The sequence below is a fragment of the Danio rerio genome, chromosome 3, assembly GCF_049306965.1.
Source record: "Danio rerio strain Tuebingen ecotype United States chromosome 3, GRCz12tu, whole genome shotgun sequence".
Classification (NCBI taxonomy): domain Eukaryota; kingdom Metazoa; phylum Chordata; class Actinopteri; order Cypriniformes; family Danionidae; genus Danio; species Danio rerio.
The window spans coordinates 2027501-2047470 of NC_133178.1; the positions used below are offsets into that span (position 1 = coordinate 2027501).

The following is a 19970-nucleotide window of genomic DNA, read 5'->3' on the forward strand; positions in this document are numbered from 1 at the left end:
TTGCGTGTGGTGTGGCTTTGCTTTATTTATCCAATATGTGTCCATATGTCTGTTTTGTACTGTCACGTCGCGTGAGATTCCCCCTTTTTTAAGATAAATATATAACAATAATGCACATCAGTAACTCGCCAGTAACTTATTTAATGCATGATCCTGTAAGGAAACATTGTAAATAATGGGAAATCTGTTGACCGCAATAATCAAACCCTTGGGAACAACTGTTGTCGGAACCAAAGCTCACAGGTCTGTGTTCTCTGAACTCCTATCAGGCGGTGGACGTCTTCATTCTGATTGGTTGCCGAACCGCGTCATAGCTCATTACCATAAAGTTGACTTCATTTCAACTCTCCTCAACAGCCATGCTGGCGAAGATGCGCCGCGCTGCTCCTCGCCGCTTATCGCCACCATCTCTCATTGAAATTGAATGACTTCCGGCTACTTTGACGCTCTCGCTGCTTTCAGTGTGAACATACGGTAAGACTGGGTCTAGAACTGCAGGTACAGTTTGTGTCTTCAAGATGAACCTTCTATTACTGTTCAAAATCAGATTTTAAGAACGTGAATTATTCATTCATTTTCCTTCAGCTTAGTCTTTATTTAAGAATTCACCACAGCGGAATGAACCACCAACTATTCCAGCATATGTTTTACACAGCAGATGCACTTACAGCCGCAACCCAGTTGGTATTTCTGTGTGGAGTTTGCATGTTCTCCCCATGTTGGCGTGGGCTTCCTCCGGGTGCTCCGATTTCCCCCACAGTCCAAACACATGCGCTATAGGGGAACTGATCAACTAAATTGGCTGTAGTGTATAAGGGGTATATTGGGGGTTGAGTGTTGCGCTAACAACCCACCTCATAAAAATCAGATGTTACGAAACACCAACACCAACTTCAATATTAACACCCTGGGAGTAAGTAAGTAGGTAATAACAAAAAGTGGTGGACATGACAGCACCACTGCTGTAGACTACTGTAAGCCGTTTCAGTGCCTGCCTCGCATCCTTTCCCATGGCGAGCGTTTTTATGTAAGTGTGTGTCCTTTACATTTGACACACTGCCAGAAATGTGTGTTTTGTGTCTGCAGTATCACAAGAAAAGTATAAAAATTTTCCTGAAATAACCTTCGCATTAGTACAGCTGAACTCTCCTTCCTCTCCATCCAGTTTATGAAGACAATACTTCATTTCCATTTTAAAGAAGAGAGTGGAGAACAAAGCATTGCAAATTCAATTTACTCCAAAATGTTTTACACAGCAGGTGCCCTTACAGCCGCAACCCAGTACTGGGAAAGAACACGTCTTGGGGAGAACTTGTCTTAGGGCGACAAGGTGGCTCAGTAGTTAGCACTGTCGCCTTACAGCAATAAAGTTGCTGGTTCGAGCCCCGGCTGGGCCAGTCTGCATTTCTGTGTGGAGTTTGCATGTTTCCCTGTGTTGGCGTGGGATTCCGATTTCCACCGCAGTCTTAACACATGCGCTATAGGGGAATTGATGAACTAAATTGGCCGTTGTGTATGAGTGTGTGTGTGTGAATGAGTGTGTATGGGTGTTTCTCAGTACTGGGTTGCAGCTGGAAGGGCATCCGCTGTGTAAAACAAATGCTGGAATAGTTGGCGGTTCATTCCGCTGTGGCGACCCCTGATGAATGAAGGGACTAAGCTGAAGAATAATGAATGAATAGAAAATGCTTGAAATGTGCCTGCAACTCTGGAACAAGCAGATGCGTGTCAGTGGAGCAGGTGGATCCTTTGTGTGTTTTACATGTTCAGATAAGCTGAACTATAACAACACACACACACACACACATGCAGTTCTAAATACTGTTGCTATGCAACAACCTCTGCTCTATGATGTCATGCCACCTGTTGCCAGAGCAACACCTCATCCCCGTCATCCTTTCATTTATTTATATATTACGCATTATTAGTCACACTATCCAACACACAGCTAACACAGCATCCTGTAAGATTTAAGACAATGCTCTATTATAAATGTCTGCTATAAAGTCTTTATTATTCAGATGAAACAGACTAGCATTATGCAGTGATGCAGTGTTGCATCAATATTTAATGCACAACTAATAGAAAAAAGTGATTAAAATCATTCATTCATTCATTTTATTGTCAGCTTAGTCCCTTTATTAATCAGGGGTCGCCACAGCGGAATGAACTGCCAACTTATCCAGCACAGTTTTACGCAGCGGATGCCCTTCCAGCTGCAACCCATCACTGGGAAGTGAATAAAATCACAACAATATTATTCAACAGACTTCAACAGTAAAAATATATTAAAACTTACAAGAAATATCATAATTTAATGTAATAATCATATATATTTACATGCAATATTAGCATACCTGAAGTGAAAATAAGGCAAAACCCCACCATAACAAGGGATACCTCTTATATATCCCCCAAATAAATCCCCAAATGACTAAATATAGAGCTGTTTCATTGTAAATAAACCGTTAAATGGTCAGCAATATGTTTTATTACTATTATTTACAAATTAAAAAATGAATAGTAGACATTAGCAAACAGTTCAGCTTATTAAAATGAATAGCTCTTATAAAGAAACAGAACTTCAGTTCATTCGCCTCTTGCCATCTCTACCGGGTTTAAACAATGCCGGCTGATGAAAGCATGATGAACAACCAACCGCAGCGTGCGTCTTCCATGACTGCCTGAGCCCACTTCCTTCTCTCTCTTGCTTTTCTTCTCTATCACGCCAAGCCCCGCCTTCTTTCCAAGCAACAGACGTCATCCATGATAAAAGTATTACTGACATGGCTGACTTACTCAAAACTTGATTATAATTTTATTTATGACATCGTCACAAAGTTATTAAATCTCATTAACCGTTTCTTCACTGTATAACTCACACATTCTGATTAAAGTGCAGCGAATGAATCTCATTTATTTAGATTTTTTCTTTAATTGCATTAACATAATTAACAGAGGTGTCACTTTAAAAAATGCACACATCTAATGTTATGATGAAGGCATTCGACTGCTTTCCTGGCTTTTTAAACTCATTTAGGACAAAATTTGTTGTGTTAAAAAAAACACCAAGATCAGACAATTATTATTATTAATTATGTGTGTATGTCTGTTCAAACACGACCCAAAACCCACTTTCACACTGCATTAAATCGCGATTACAGAATCTGTTTGGGAAACGGCGTCTATTTATCACTATGGAGCGCGTCAGCTGACAGTCACGCACTGCTATATAACTGTTAGAGGATTGCATAGGAGGGGCGACGACACCTGTAATGAAAATGAAAGGGAACCCCACTGGTTTCTGAAGATTTCACCAAGTTAAATTTAAGACTTTTAAAGACATTTTTATGAAATTTTGAAAAAAAAAAGTAAGGATTTGTTTTTGAACACTCCAGTTACAAAAGATTTTCACTCACCCTACTGAATAATGATTAAAAATTAGTACATTTAATAATGCAATAATAATAATTTAGTTTGAATATTTATTATTATTACTTTTCAAATATATCCATTCACAAACCCAATAACCCTTACCAACAATAGAACAAAGCACACCTGCCATTTACTTCAGTCTACAATAACAGTAATTTAATAATAACAAATTTAGGTCAGGTCAGTTTTCTCAGCAGTAAATACATGAAGAACTTCAAAGCAAATGTTACTGTAAGGAAAGTGTTTAAATGCTATTTTTAAATACAAAGTTTTAAGTTTTATTGAGATTAATTGTTAGTGGCTGCATAGGTGTTAATGGCCAGATTGGGTAGCTATACATGAAAAAATGAAAATTAAGACTCGTTTAAAAAGATTTCAGACCTACAACACAAGATTTTAGTAGATTTAAGACTTAAAGGCCTAAAAATTAGCGTTTAATATTTAAGACATTTTCAGACTTTTTAAGACCTTGCAGACATCCTGCGTTTTTTTTATATTTATTTCAAAGAGTTTTCATGCCTAAATAAAATTAAAGCACAGAACAGACTCACATTCAAGAGCGAGGAGCATAACCTGGTTATTTGGCAGTATGGGTTGTGTATAGGGGGGATCGGCTCTTTAATGTTTATTGCCAACCTTCATAGAAAGACTGAAAATACGGGAGAACTACGGGAAAACATCTTTACGGGATGACAGCGGGATAGAACTGTAAAATACAGGAGAATCCTGGGAAACATGGGAGGGTTGACAGGTATGAATATTACTATTACCCAATAGACCGCATATAAAGAAATTAATTTAACAAATTATTCACCAGATTATAAGTACAATCTCCATTTAATAAATCCTATTAATCACTATTAGCTCCTAATAATTAAAACTAAACACTTACTTTGCTCTCATGACATGATTTAATGATTAATATATAATAAAAACCCTTTTTTTTCTTTTATGTAGCACTAATTAAACTGAATTAAATAAGTAAATGGAAGAACGATTCAATTTTACTTGCATGGACAGAAAATAGACCCTTCTTTGATAAAATAACCCCAATCTTACAACAGTGACATTAAGAGCCAATCCCAATTCTACACCTTAGCCCTTCCCCTCAGTTTGCACGTTCACATGAAGGGGTAGGGGTGTCCCATTTCTCTTTAGCTTGAAGGCGTAGGGCTAAGGGGAAAGGGGTGAATAGACATTTTTCAGGACCACACTCGAAACCAAGAGTAAAACTACAGCAACTGGAATAACTACAGCAGTCACGATCGTCTGATGTCACATGAAGCAAGAGATCACGATGGCATGATGACATGTGCAGGTGCTGTAGTGCTGTCCTATTTCTTAGTGGTAAATTTTGAAGCCCTTCCCCTTAACTCTCAGGTTTAAGGGCCATGGGGAAGGAGTCGAGGTACAAAAATAGAATTGGGATTGAGCCTAAGTGTGCGTAATGGAGGTGTATGAGTGTGCTGTACCTGTTGGCAGGTGAGCAGCAGGGCCGTCCAGGTGAAGATGCCCGAGATGCCCTGAGCGGCGGGAGTCATGAGGAAAATGGGCGTCTCTGGGGTCAAAACTGGCCCTGATCTGTTGTGACTCTCAGGGGCCACCGTCACGACCCCGGGCCCTGGCGCCATGGCAACCAGAGACCCGTTCCCAGTCAACGACACCGCCCTCCTCCACAGCTGAGCCATCTGCAGACCACAGCCAATCAGAACACTGCACACACCAGGGGGAGGAGCCAACCCTGACCATCAAAACAGAAGAGAGCGAAGAGTTATTATTAGTTAGCATTTAAATAAAAGGCCTTCGTTAAATATAATCAAACCATCCAGATACAAGGAGTACCACAATATTACAAACATGTGAGTTAAAGCAAAGAATTCAAAACAGGAAGATGAACATCATCATTGGCAATCTAATTAACCTGCACACACCGGCCACTTTATTAGGTACACCTTACTAGCTCCAGGTTGGACCCCTTTTGCCTTCAGAACTGCTTTAATCCTTCATGGCATCAATATTCAACAAGGAACTGGAAATATTCCTCAGAGATTTTGCTCCATATTGACATGATAGCATCACACAGTTGCTGCAGATTTGTCGGCTGCACATCCATGATGCCAATCTCCCGTTCAACCACATCCCAAAGCTGCTCTATTGGATTGAGCTCTGGTGACTGTGGAGGCCATTTGAGCACAGTGAACTCATTGTCATGTTCAAGAAACCAGTCTGAGATGATTGAGCTCAATGACATGGTGTGTTATCCTGCTGGAAGTAGCCATCAGAAGATGGAGACACTGTGCTCATAAAGGGATGGACATGGTCAGCAGCAATACTCAGGTAGGCTGTGGCGTTGATGATCAATTGGTACTAATGGACCCAAAGTGTGCCAAAGAAAATCTCCCCCACACCATTACACCACCACCACCAGCCTGAACCGCTGATACAAGGCAGGATGGATCCATGCTTTCATGTTGTTGATGCCAAATTCTGACCCGACCATCTGAATGTGTCAGCAGAAATAGATACTCATCAGAGCAGGCAACGTTTCTCCAATCTTCTATTGTCCAGTTTTGGTGAGTCTGTGTGAATTGTAGCCTCAGTTTCCTGTTCTTAGCTGACAGGAGCGGCACCCGGTGTGGTCTTCTGCTACTGTAGCCCATCCGCCTCAAGGTTGGACGTGTTGTGCATTAAGTGATGCTCCTCTGACCTCTGGCATCAACAAGGCATTTGCGCTCACAGAACTGCCGCTCACTTGATATTTCCTCTTTGTCGGACCATTCTCTGTAAACTCTAGAGATGGTTGTGCGTGAAAATCCAAGTAGATCAGCAGTTTCTGAAATACTCAGAGCAGCCCGTCTGGCACCAACAACAATTCAAAGTCTCTTAAATCCCCTTTCCTCTCCATTCTGATGTTCGCTTTGACCTGCAGCAGATCGTCTTGACCATGTCTACATGCCTAAATGCATTGAGTTGCCGCCATGTGATTGGCTGATTGCACATTTGAGTTAACGAGAAGTTTCACAGGTATACCTCATAAAGTGGCCAGTGAGTGCATATTAATACACTATTGACAAGAGGTTGTAAATAACCAATCTAAATGGTAGCGCTAAAGATATGAACTCTCTGATTAATGTAACTTCCTGAACAGCATTATGGGTAACAGTTGTTTTCTGTGCATGTTCCATGATTTTACTATAAAAACAACTACAAATATGAAGAACTAAACCAAAAATAATGGGTTCCACAAAAGCTCATACAACAGATTAAAAACCTTGAAGCAGTTAAAGAAATCAAATAACTGAATTAACAGTAACAAATAATTTAACAGAGGTGACACGGTGGCGCAGTGGGTAGCACTGTCACCTCCCAGCAAGAAGGTCACTGGTTCGAACCTCAGCTGGGTCAGATAATGTTTCTGTGTGGAGTTTGCATGCTCTTCCCGTGTAGGCGTGGGTTTCCTCCTCAGTCCAAACATATGCCATATTGGTGAATTGGGCAGGCTAAGTCGGCCATAGTGTATGTGTGTGAATGAGTGTGTATGGATGTTTCCCAGAGATGGGTGGCGAGTGGAAGAGCATCTACTGCGTCAAACATGTGCTGGATAAGTTGGTGGTTCATTCCACTATGGTGGCCCCTGATTAATAAAGGGACTAAGCCAAAAATGAATGAATGAATAACAGTGTGGAAATAAAATGCATAAAACTCTTTTTGCATTTCTTGCATTCACTCAGATTAATTTACTAACTCAGTTCTACTTCCATAGATTAAATAAAAGTGAAATAGGAACTGTAAAAAGACATCTATAGGGAAATTAGCAAAAAATTATTACAAATGGTAGAAAAGATGCAACTAAATCAATACAACTTCAACTCAAACTAATGTTAAATATTGAAATAGGTCAATGATGGTAAAACAATGCTGAAATGATCTAAATGATCTTATTGAGAAGTGAAACGGCTGCTGTTTTCTCTGATATAAAGATAAACAGTCTATGAATCACAGAAAGAGTTTCTTAAACACTTTTCTAAAGCCTCATATTATAAAAACTAGCAATTTTGTCAAGTCTACACCAGGGCCGGAGTGGGACTCAGTTTCAGCCCTGGAGTTTAAGCCAGACCGGCCCACCTCAGTTCACAACTGACTATATTAAAATAAGGTCATTTTCAATTCAGTTTCTAATGACACTATCACGTCTTTTTCAAGAAAACAGCTGCTTTAGAACTTCAAATGATCAACAACTCTAACAGTATTTTATGTCTTAACAATATAAATGGAAAATAAAAAAAATATTTTCCAGGTGAGATTCGAACACGGGTCGGAAGGCATAGCAATGCAAAGTGTTTACCACTGGTCCACTATAGCGTTAAAGCAACAAGTATCAAAATAAATATTGCACTGTGACCCGCAAGACTCACAGTATTACTTTTTATTGATGGCTTAATCTTTTTCTCCCCTTTTTAGATTTCTGATCAAGTTATGTCAGATTTATTAATGTAGTGAATCATCTGATTTTCATTGAGCAGGTGTAATCTTCATTAATATTAATTATTCGAATTCGCTGTTTGGGGTCGAATGATGATAGTTAACATTACATCATCATTAACGTTAGTTAACCTGCAGGCTGCATTTTGCTCACGGGGCTGCGAGAAAATAAATAAGAGCAGCGCTGCGGCAAAATAATGAATAAAAAGAGTGAAGATATGGTCAAATAAATAAATAGATGAAAAAAGTGCGACTTCTGAGAGTGCAAGCAGCTAGAGACACTAACCAAAAAACGGACCGGCCCACGGGGAATTCTCCCGGTGCTACTGATTAGCCAATCCGGGCCTGGTCTACACTATAAAAATGTTTCTTGTTTTACCCGATGCAGAGCCAAATATAGACAAACGCAATAGTTAGGTTTAAAAAATAAAAATAAAAAAAAAGTCTTTTTTTTTATTTTTTTTTATTACCCCAAGGTTAGTTTTGAGCACATTCAACCCAGTGTAAGGTAAAAAAAATAAATAGCCATTTTTATAGCAGTGTTTCCCAACCCTGTTCCTAAAGGCACTCCAAAGTACACAATTTGGATGTCTCGCTTATCTGACCCATTTATTTTGGGTTTTGGCATCCCTTCAGACATTCTAAAAAGTGGATTCAGGTGTGTTTGAATAGGAAGAGGTGGAAAATAAGTACTGTTGGTGTGCCTTCAGGAACAGGGTTGGGAAACACTGCTCTATTGCTCTAAAAAACGCTATTTTTAACCTAACGCCGAGTTCAGACTGCATGATTTTGAAAGTAGTCGTGTCACAGGCGTTTTCACACTGCAGGACTATCTGGGCTGGCGTTTCGTCGCTGCTTTGTTTACACTGCAAGATAGATCGGCGTCAGGGGGCTTCACACTGCATGACTTTACAATAGGAAGAATCGCCGACAACTTTGTTCAAACTACGTCTCAGAAATCGCGACAGCTTCAGATATTAAGCATGCCAAATATCTCACGGCATCGGCAACTCATCGATTCTCTCAGATCGTGTCTTTAATAGTTCACATTGTGTGATTGTTACTTACAAGACTGAACACCGATTTGCTTGTGATTTCAGGCATTCATCTGCGATTTCTCACCTGTGGAGATCAAAATCGAAGCTAAAATCATGCAATCATGCAGTCTGAAGTTGGTTTAACACTGGGATACATATGCACAAAACTAAACCTTGACTTTTTTTTAACCTAACTATTGTGTTTGTCCATATTTGGCCCTGCATTGGGTAAATCAGTTTTGTTTAACACTGTTTTACAGTATATGGATTCTGCATATGATGTTCTTTGACGTATAAGTCAATAAGCAGAGCTCGTCCTGCAGTGATGATAAAACAACAACAACATCATCATCATCTGGTCACTGTCTTCCGGATGTGGATGGCCTGACTGTTGTCATGACAACCCTAGTGTCTAGAGACGACAGCATCACAACACTGAGCGCCCATCTGAAAGATCTCAGACGTGCTAATGAAGGAATACATCAGGACACTACCACTTAGATCAATTATGTAGACTACCAGACAGCTAATGACATAAACTAGGTTTTATGAGAAATATGAATAATTATATTATTGATATAACATGACATTTACAAGGTACACAATGTACTAATAGCTATAGGTGCTGAAAATAAAAACGATTAGCCATGGCATTACTTTAGCATATGCCCTATATACTTTACATGCTAGCTATAATATAATTTAGCACAAGTACACTGGCGAGGTTGCTACAAATAAAAAACTACAATTTAAATAAATAAATTAATTAAATCTCCATAAATGTGTGCTAATCACACAGTATTCTTCTCTTTATATTTTAATATAAGCATTTAGCAGATCGTAACATTTAATATAACACAGCATCAGGCCTTTTAAAATGAACATAGCATCTGTTCATCATCCACACATCAGCTCGTGTTATTGATGTGTGTGTGGCTTTAAGAAAATCTGATCACAGACTGTGTGTTTATCAATAATTACGATTAAACCGGAGATGTTTAGAGTTGAAACGCGGACTTTATCGATACGTCACCGGTAACGTTAAACGCGACGGCCTCGGATGTACACCGGATGCTGGAGATGCTGATGCTGAGGGTGAATCTGCCGTCAAACACACCTCTGCAATCCACACATCATTTGAAACACATTTGTACTCACGGTGTTCAGTGGGTTTCGCTCATCTGCCGCTCTCAGGACGCCGAATCCCGCATGCTGTTTTGTTCCGCGACGCGTTCAGTGCAGTTCAGTCCGCCAACGTTCACTCGCGGTGACGTCATCGGGTCCGCAGAGGCGCTCCTGCGGGCGACACATTCAGTTATTATCGCTCATTAATAATTCATCAGCGCTCGCCGAATGATCACCCGTATTTGGTAAACAGTTCCTGTTATTATAAACGCGATATCGCTCTTCTTCTGGCTGTACGACAAAATGGCGTTTGCTGTTTGTTCAAAAAAAGACTTATGAAACACAATTCATGAGGGAGTTTTGAAACAACTTAACTGTTTTATGGTCAATCGACTTAAATTTGTTATAAGTTAACTTAATTACTTCATGTTGTCTCAACCAGGTGCAATTTTAACCAATAAGCGAGGTAAGCAGCTGCTTAGAGCCCCCAAATAAGTACCTAAATGTACAAATTACACCTATAAATTATTTATATTTTATGTAATCATATTTTGTATGGTGTTTAAACAATTTATTTGAATGTAATTATTAGCCTTCATCTGCACAAATATGCCCCACACTACTGATCATGGAGCAGTCCAGCAGTCAAATCAGTGAGGGTTTAGTTTTATAAACATCATTGATCAATTATTATTTGTAGTTGTGCATTCATTTTAAGAAAACAAATAATTTAAAAAGTTTTACAAGATAATTTACATGGTATTATTAATTTTGCATTAAGATAAAATGTAGAAAATGATTGAGTGATATAAGAAAAAATAAATAAATAAATAATAAAAAACTAAATAAAATAATAAAAAACTAAATAAATTAAAAAAAAATTAAAAGTGCAAAAAGTTCATGGCTGGAATTGTTTAGGGCTCCAAATCCACCCCTGCTCCCAACACAAATAGATTATGTAGCCCAGCAGAGTTGAAATCATATTTGTTTACAAATATGTGTACAGTGCTCAGCATAATTGAGTACACCCCATTTAGAAAATGATTCTTTTTCTCCATTTCTCAGTGAGTATAGGCAGCATATTTTGGTGCATTTAAACAAAACAATTTATTAAAAAGATTTATTTATTAAAGTAATATTTTAGTCACCAAATATATTTAGAAATTAGAGATAATACAATTAAATTCAAGCAAAATATTGCAAAAATAAATCACAACCTACAAAATGTCACCTAATTTTTTCAATTTTGTTGCTCGTCTTGATTTTTCATTTTTACATGTGTATATAATATTTTTTTTAAAGTCTCCAAATGCAATATATTGTCCAGTCCAAAATAATTAAGATATGAAATGTTTCTGTCTCTATATTTGGAAAAAGTTTACAATAAGAGTTTACAAGCTAACATTAATGATATAATCTAGAAGCAACACATTTAGAGCATGTATTGGTCTATTAAGGTTATTAAACTCATGTTATAAATGTCCATAAACTGATATTTTATGCAGGGGATTTTAACATATAATCCAGAGTTGTGCGGTTAGCTAACCTTAAATAAAACTGTAAATAAAATACTTATATTTATATATACAATTGCAATAAGAATTATTAAACCCTGTGAATTATTAGACCCACCGCTTATTTTATCCCCCTATTTCTGTTTTATGGAGAGCAGATTTCTTCAACACATTTCTAAACATAATAGTGTTAATAACTCATCTCTAATAACTGATTTATTTTATCTTTGCCATGATGACAGTAAATAATATTAGACTAGATATTCTTCAAGACACTTCTATACAGCTTAAAGAGACATTTAAAGGGTTAACTAGGGTAATTAGGGTAACTAGGCAGGTTAGGGTAATTAGGCAAGTTATTGTATAACGATGGTTTGTTCTGTAGACTATCAGAACAATAGCTTGAAGGGTCTAATAATATTGACCTTAAAATGGGCTTTCAAAAAACGTATAACTCCTTTTATTCGAGACGAAATAAAACAAATAAGACTTTCTTCAGAAGAACAAATATTATCAGACATACTGTGTACATTTACTTTGCTGTTAAACATCATCTATAATCTATCAAATATATATATATATATATATATATATATATATATATATATATATACATATATATATATATATATATATATATACATACATATATACATATATATACATACATATATACATATATGTAAATAATATATAAATAAATATATATATATATATATATATATATATATATATATATATATATATATATATATATATATATATTTATAGTGTTTAGTGATTTGTTGTCTTCAGTGCGTTATTTTCTCAGTTTTCTTTATGAAACCTGAAAACACAGTTGAGTAAATGTGCTTAAATATTTGTATCAAAGATGATCAACAAACTCAATATTTACAATTAATATGCTCTTAAGTATTATCATATGCAAATGAGTTGTTTGGTTAAATGATCTTTACTATAAGATGTAGTGAGGATTAGGATCATTTCTAATAGCAAAAATGCAAAACATTCACATGAAAATAGTCAAATCAGAAGTTCAATTTCAAAACAAAGCAAAAACACAATATTTCATTGACATGTTTATGAGGGGAAACCTTACCTTAACCTTAACTTACCTCTCATATTAACAGGTTAGCAGCGTAGCAAAGAAAATAACAATCCAAACAATCCAAACGATGCAAAATCTTCCATATACTACTGCTAACATTTAAAGAACTGCAAATTAAGAAAAGTGACTGGAAATAAATTACAAATGATAATGAAAGTGAAATATAAACACATTCATGATATGAACTCAAAGACTTCAAATAAATGCATGAGTGAAACAAAACACAGGTTAACAGTTCAACCACGAGACAACAATCTGTTTACTGTTAATACCACAGTCAAAAAGAGTGTCCGGAAGCCTTAATAACACAAACAACAGGTCTGAATTAACAGCTGCATATGTCACTTTTATTTAAATAAACTCTTCACTTCTTGTCTTTGTAAAATCTCAAAAAAAAAAAAGAAACGAAAACGAAACACTGAAAGGAGTGTTAAAGTCTTAATTTAAAACAAAAACAACAATACAGACGCATAAAAACACAGGAGTCGCTCAGCTGTTTGTAAACTCTGGACAGGCGGATAAGTTTGGCAGAAACGCCGTCTCGCACGTTCGTGTCTTAAAAATGCTTGTAGAATCATTATTGCAGTTCAGCCGATACAAAAAGGCTACATGAGTACGCTTAAAAAACACAAAAGAAAAGCCCAAAGTCGCAGAAACCCGCTAATGCCAACGCTTGTAAAACACAGCCAGCAGTGTATAGTGCACGGTTAACGATACACAGCCGCACACACAAACCCACAAACACAGACCGAAAACAGTAAAGTGCACACATACACACGCTACAGACGTCCATCCGGCAGTCCCACAGAGTCTTTGAAGATTACTCCAATATGCAAACAAAATAAAACACAACGTACGAATCGTAGAAATGTAACAGCAAACCTGACGAACAGATCGAGAAGGGAACAGTGGAAGGTCTGTACGAGCCTTTAAGATGCACAAATCCACAGGAACGCAGCGCTGATGAAGAAAAGAGCCACAGAAACCGCGTCAGCGAGAACCTCCAGCACCCACAGGGGTGGCTTCAATCCTGAATCCACAGCGGATGCTGTAATTCAACATTTTATCATTGAAGAGGAATGGCTGTTCTAAAATCAGCTCATTTACATTTAAAACTGACTGTATTACAGAGTTTTACTGTAAATTGAATTTCGTGAACATCGCAGTTACATTTTTAAAGAGACAGTGCACCCAAAAATGAAAATCCTGTCATCATTTACACTGCAAACCAGTTTGAGTTTCGACTGTTGAACTCGAAATAAGATATTTTGAAGAATGTTAGAAGGCTGTAGCCATTCACTTACATACCATGAAAGTCAATGGTTACAGGTTTCCAACATTCTTCAAAATATTGTCTAGAAATAATAATTATACACACATATACAGTCAAAACTGAAATTATTTATACCCCAAGGCAAATTTTTGTTTAAAGTTTTGGGTCGAATGTAAATAAAAGCTGAGAAATGTTTTATATAGTCGTCTTATTTTTGACCTGAAATGCCATGGGCTTCTCCCAAAAAATATCATTTGAATGGGAAAAATTTCAGACTTGACTGTGTATATGAAGTACATTTTATTTTGGAGTGAACCGTCCCTTTAAGAGTCACAAAATCAGCTCATTTACATTTAAAATAGACTGCATTACACTGTTTTTACTGTCATTTAAATTGCGTCAATATCGCAGTTACATTTTTAAAGGGAGAGTACACCCAGAAATTAAACTCCTGTCATCATTTACACTGCAAACCAGTTTGAGTTTCTTGAGTTTCGTCTGTCGAACTTGAAATAAGATATTTTGAAGAATGTTAGAAGGCTGTAGCCATTCACTTACATTTAATGAAAGTCAATGGCTACAGCTTTCCAACATTCTTCAAAATATCTTTTGAGTTTCACAGAAGAAACTCAAACTGGTTTGTGTGAAAGTCAATGGCTACAGGTTTCCAACATTCTTCAAAATATTGTCTAGAAATAATAATTATACACACATATACAGTCAAAACCTGAAATTATTTATAGCCTAAGGCACATTCTGACAAAGTCTTCATTCAAATGTAAATAAACGATGCCTCTTCTATATCAATGTCTTATTTTTTTGGGAGAAGCCTATAGTATTTCTGGTCAACAATAATTTGAATGGTAATAATTTCAGACTTGACTGAAAATACAAAGTATATTTTATTTTTGGGTGAACTGTTCCTTTAAGAATCACAAAATTAGCTTATTTACATTTAAAACTGACTGCATTACAGTGTTTTTACGGTCATTTAAACTACGCAGTTACATTTTTAAAGGGACGGTACACCCAAAAATGAAAATCCTCCATTAATTCACTCATTCTTGTCATTGCAAACCAGTTTGAGTTTCTTTCTTCTGTTGAACTCGAAAGAAGATATTTTAAAGAATGTTGGAAAGCAGTAACCATTGACGTCCATAGAATGACTTCCATAGAAAGGAAGTCAATGGCTACAGCTGTCCAACATTCTTCAAAATGTCTTCATTTGAGTTTCACAGAAGAAGCTCAAACTGTTTGTATGGAAGTGAATGGCTTCAGGTTTCCAACATTCTTCAAATTATTGTCTAGAAATAATCATTATACACACATATACAGTCAAACCTGAGATTATTTATACGCCAAGGCAAATTCTGACTTAAAGTTTTGATTCAAATGTAAACAAAAGCTGAGAAATATATATATATATGTTTTCACAATGATGCCTCTTGTACATCACCTTAATATCTTTTAGGTTAAACCAGTGTCATTTACAAGCCATAAGAACACTTACTAGTTGGATTAAAGTAGTCAGGATTAGCCAGAAGTATGAATAATTTCCGGCTTGCCTGTATAATCAGTTTGTGTGCATGTAAATACTGATCACATTTATTTTTGGGTGAACTGTCCCTTTAAGAATCACATTTCACGTGCGAGTTATCATTAAAACAATATTAAAAATTAGTCCTAAAACTGCTTTGGTAGTGCAGATTAGTGATTCAGGAGTGAAACGCGTGCCCTGTGTGTGTTTTTAAGAGATCCTCCCTCATCTACAGGTTTCAGATGCTCTTGCACTTGAATTAAATCAGTCGAAGCATCAAACAGTGTCTGCATGTGCCAGCCTAACATCAGCTTTACATCAGTTGTTCAAGTTGAGCAGTGCGAGAGTGTGTGTGTGTGTGTGTGTGTGTGTGTGTGTGTGTGAGTGAAAGAAGGCCTTTAGGAACAGTCCCTGCATTCAAATACATGATAGCTTAACTCTGGCAATGATCAGAATGTCTGTAAGCGAATGCCTGCGGCGCTCACACTGCATCTGTGTGTGTGTGTGTGTGTGTGTGTGTTTAATATCTGACTGGATATAAAAGCCTGTCGAAACGTCCAGTGTTTGTGTGGAAATGTAGCTCTCTGAATGTGAGTGTCTTAAAGCTGCAGTGTGTCATCAGAAGCAACTGCAAAAATAATGAGGACACACACAGAAGCCACGCGTGCTTGTTTTTGGTAACTGTCACTCAGAACTACATACACCTTATTAAGAAGTCTAGATTTACATAGAGATATGTCATTTATACACACGTCTTCTGCCTTGTGACATTATTTTGAGGACAATATAAAACAAAACACAATGTTAATTAAAGTCTGTGCACGTGTGTGTGTGTGTGTGTGTGTGTACTTGAAATGAAATGTAAATAAAACAGTGAGTCTACACTAATACTCTACAGTACTGTGGGTTAGACAGGTCTTAATAAATAAAGTCACAAGGCAGAACTCCTAAAGACTTAATCATTTTTGCAGAGCTTCTATCTGAAACTGAAATGTTTCCTAGGCTGGCCGTCTCTCGTGTTCACATTGGGCTTCCAGATGTTGGGAAAGATCATTATTTTTGCAGTCTGACACCGCTTTGACACACTTGAAAATCTGCGTACCACTCACTCCATGATTGACAGCTGCCAATCACAAACTGTCTGTCCCGCCCCCGAGCAGGTTGCCCGGCAACAAGCCAGCCGTGCCATCCTCTAACTGAGGGGCACCCCATAGACTGCTGCCGTGGTATCCGGGAGCCACGCCCCCCCAGACTCCTTTCCCCGCCCCCTCGCCGGCGTTGTTGCTCCATTGGCTGAGGATGGCGAGTCCTGGCACTTCCACTGTTGATCCGGGCGCTCCATCCAGCCCTTGCCATCCCACAGGCGCGTCTCCATCTGGTACGCCTGGCGCCCGCTCGCCCTCTCTGGAGTCGGATCCGGGGGAAACCTCCGGTGACCCCGCCACCCCTGCGGCCTGGGAATGTGTGAAGTAGCGGATGACGTCCTCCTCGCTCATGAACTCGGCCAGGATGGTGGTGTTTCCCAGAACGCACCTGAACAGAAGACACAGCCTCAGTACAGCAGTGGAGATGTTACGACCTTTAGTTCAGGGATTCTCAACCGGTGGGCCACGATTTAAAAATTAACTCTCAATATTATACTATAATTTTGGGATTTCATAATTAATATGCATAATTAAAATGATCAAAGTAATGCACCTTCTCCTGTTTTCTGATTGATTACTTCAAACTTCAAATAGCCTCATGATCAGACTATGCGTGAAGTGAAGTGCTGTCTTTGTGTATTTTTATGTGAACTATTTAGGGTGCTTTCACACTAGCACTTTTGGTCGAACCCGGGTTCGTTTGACAACATAGTACGCTACATTTAGCTAGTGTGAATGTGTCTTTTGAACTCGGGTGCGCACCCGTGAACCGTACCAGAGTCCACCTGAAAGAGGTGGTCTGGGGTACGGTTCATGCGAACTCTGATACGGTTCACTTCTGGTATGAATGCAATCGCACCAAATCACGGAAGTGAACCGCCAACTGTACAACAAACTATCGTTTTTATAACGTTCGTTCATAGTTGTGTGTGTGTGTGTGTGTGTGTCACGTTTCGTACCTTGGTGACACGCGCGGGACTGAGCCAGGGCAAACATAGTGATAAGGCTGATTTATACTTTGACGCATAGTCTTTCGCCGTGGCCGTCGGCGTCGCTGATGTGCACCTCTCAAAAAATGTAACTACACGTCGCAACGCCGCGTAGCGCAAGCTCTGTGATTGGTCGGCTTGGTAGCGCTTACGAGTCTGGGCGGGACCGAGAGCCACGTGAATGGTGCGAGCCTGATGGAGCGATTGTTTACAAGTGTGGAGTCCCGTGAAGGAGCTCCGGATAGAAAGTTTTGTTTTGTGTTTACCTCATAGTTAAAGTTGTTGCACGTCCGCCGGTTCCTGCCTCAAAATGAGCGAGGTTGAGCCACTTGTATATCCAGGAAGTGTTCAGGAAAACAAAACACCAGCGAAGAAACTCGACACAGAGGAACATTTACACCTCACTGTCAACTAGCGTTTCAGAAGTGTTAATGCAGACCAACAGAGACCGTGCGCAGAAGTATAAATGCACAGCTACGGGCGTTGCCTGCGCCGCGAGTTACGCCGGTCACTTGACGCAGAAGTATAAACCAGGCTATACACAGTGATGTCTGCTTGTCTTCTCCAAAAACAGCTTCTGCAGACACTGTGTGATGTTCTGAATGTTTATAATGTGTTTGCGGCAGATGGACGCGAGTTGCTTTCTGTATGTCCAAAACTAAAAGCTTCAGTTAAAGCAGAATGAGCGCGATGTGCGGAAGTCTTTCCATTTCGCCGCTTGCTTTCGTGACAGTCACCTAGCAACGGCCGTAAACAAAACAGCAGCTCAATGACGCAAGCGTACCGGGGTTCAGAAGGAAAAAAGACATGAACACAAACCAACCGAGGAGATGGCAGGGGGAGACTTGGGTACAGTCCAGGCAAATGAACCAAGTGTGAAAGCACCCTTAAAATATCCACATAGTCGTCCAAATTATTGTCGTGTGAGTGTTTTAAAATGGACGCGCGTCCATACAGGAGGATCTAGCAAGACTCAGGGGCGTTTCTGCCATAGAATGTAAAATTAACTTGCAGCTCTCTGGCGAAGCTGTTCCTGTCAGCGATCTCCCAATTATATCCAGCTGCAAACTCAACCGCCATCACACCGATGCATATCAACAGATTTAGGGTGTTTACTGTATTTTACATTTGTCTGTATATTTTTAATATTAGATACTCAGTCAGTCCTGTTTAAAAGCAGAAGCTGCTCTTCTGCAATCTCCCTGTTGACCTGTGGTATACATAGAAGTGAATAAGGTTGAGAAGCCCTGCTTTAGTTGGTGTGTGTGGCTCTACGCTGCCCTCTTGTGTTCTCTCTGTGTGCTTGTGCTTTTGTTTCAAGGAGGCGGTTCCAGGAGGAAATCTGATGATGGATTTGGTTGGTTCTCATATCAACCTACCCTGATTAAAAGGAGCACTGATATAGGACTTTTTATGCCACAATAGCTATGTTTCCATCCACCTATTTTTATGTGCATTTTGGAGATGCATATAAATAAAACTGGTGATGCAAACGCCAAGATGACCGTAAATTTTGAAAAATGTGCATAAAAATATTTGTGCATAACTGAGGAGGATTAACTTTTATTCACTAAGAAAAGATGCACACAAACTATGATGGAAACACTTTTACTGAAGATATTCCAGTAAGCGCATTGAAAAAAGCTTGTGTGATTTTGATAGAGCAGGGCTCGAAATTGCGAACATTTTGGTCGCATATGTGCCTGAAATTATCTATGCGACCTCAAAATATATTTGGGAGCATTTGAGTGTATAAGATTAATGCCGTGCGACCTGTTTTCACAGAAAAATGTTCACCACATGCGCTGATTTAGGAGGCATTCACACATTAAGTATCTTTGCACCTAAACGCAGCGCTCAGGAATGGTTTAAAACAGTCGTCATGATAACTAGCTGCAGTAAACAAAGCCCACAATGCATGCCCCGCCTTCAAGCTCTTCTTATTGGCCCACTGCGCTAGAACAGAACGCCAATGGATTGGTTAATATCAGCTGTCAATCACTCAGTTCTGATGACAGGAATCTACAGCCGCGAAAACGTAAATGTCTGGATACGAGAGATCGAAAACACTGGCAGATTTAGTTTTAGAAACCACCTACAGTTACTAATAATGACACATCTGATCAGTGATCATGTGATTGACAGAAGAGCAAACAATTTTGACTACATCTGATAATCGTTTTGAATAATCGTGATAACAATTATGACCAAAATAATCGTGATTATGATTTTTCCCATAATCGAGCAGCCCTAACAAAGGATATACTTCGTGACCTTGCGTTGTTACCATGTCACTTCTCGCATGTGTTTGGTTGTGAGACATAG

At 38.6% G+C, this 19970-nt stretch overlaps 2 protein-coding genes across 8 annotated transcripts in view; both read right to left on the reverse strand.

Annotated features, from left to right (window-relative positions):
• Nucleotides 1–10232, reverse strand: part of tmem184bb.1 (transmembrane protein 184Bb, duplicate 1) — an 18688-nt gene extending 8456 nt beyond the window's left edge. Inside the window, exons 1-2 of one of the 2 annotated variants that reach the window (XM_009299047.5) lie at nucleotides 10113–10232; nucleotides 4908–5176 (exon numbers count right to left, since the gene is read on the reverse strand). In XM_009299047.5, the coding sequence (XP_009297322.2) occupies nucleotides 4908–5123 (216 nt within the window). In that variant the 5' untranslated portion in view covers nucleotides 5124–5176; nucleotides 10113–10232. Of the gene's footprint in view, nucleotides 1–4907; nucleotides 5177–8985 lie in introns of both variants that reach the window. The other variant, XM_068218526.2, reaches the window with a different exon arrangement.
• A 2794-nt stretch (nucleotides 10233–13026) lies between these two features.
• tnrc6bb.1 (trinucleotide repeat containing adaptor 6Bb.1) overlaps nucleotides 13027–19970 on the reverse strand; it is a 37033-nt gene continuing 30089 nt past the window's right edge. For all 6 annotated transcript variants that reach the window (XM_073943810.1, XM_073943809.1, XM_073943807.1 and 3 more), the window contains one exon: nucleotides 13027–17044. In XM_073943810.1, coding sequence (XP_073799911.1) covers nucleotides 16642–17044 — 403 coding nt within the window. In that variant the 3' untranslated portion in view covers nucleotides 13027–16641. The remainder of the gene's footprint in view (nucleotides 17045–19970) is intronic.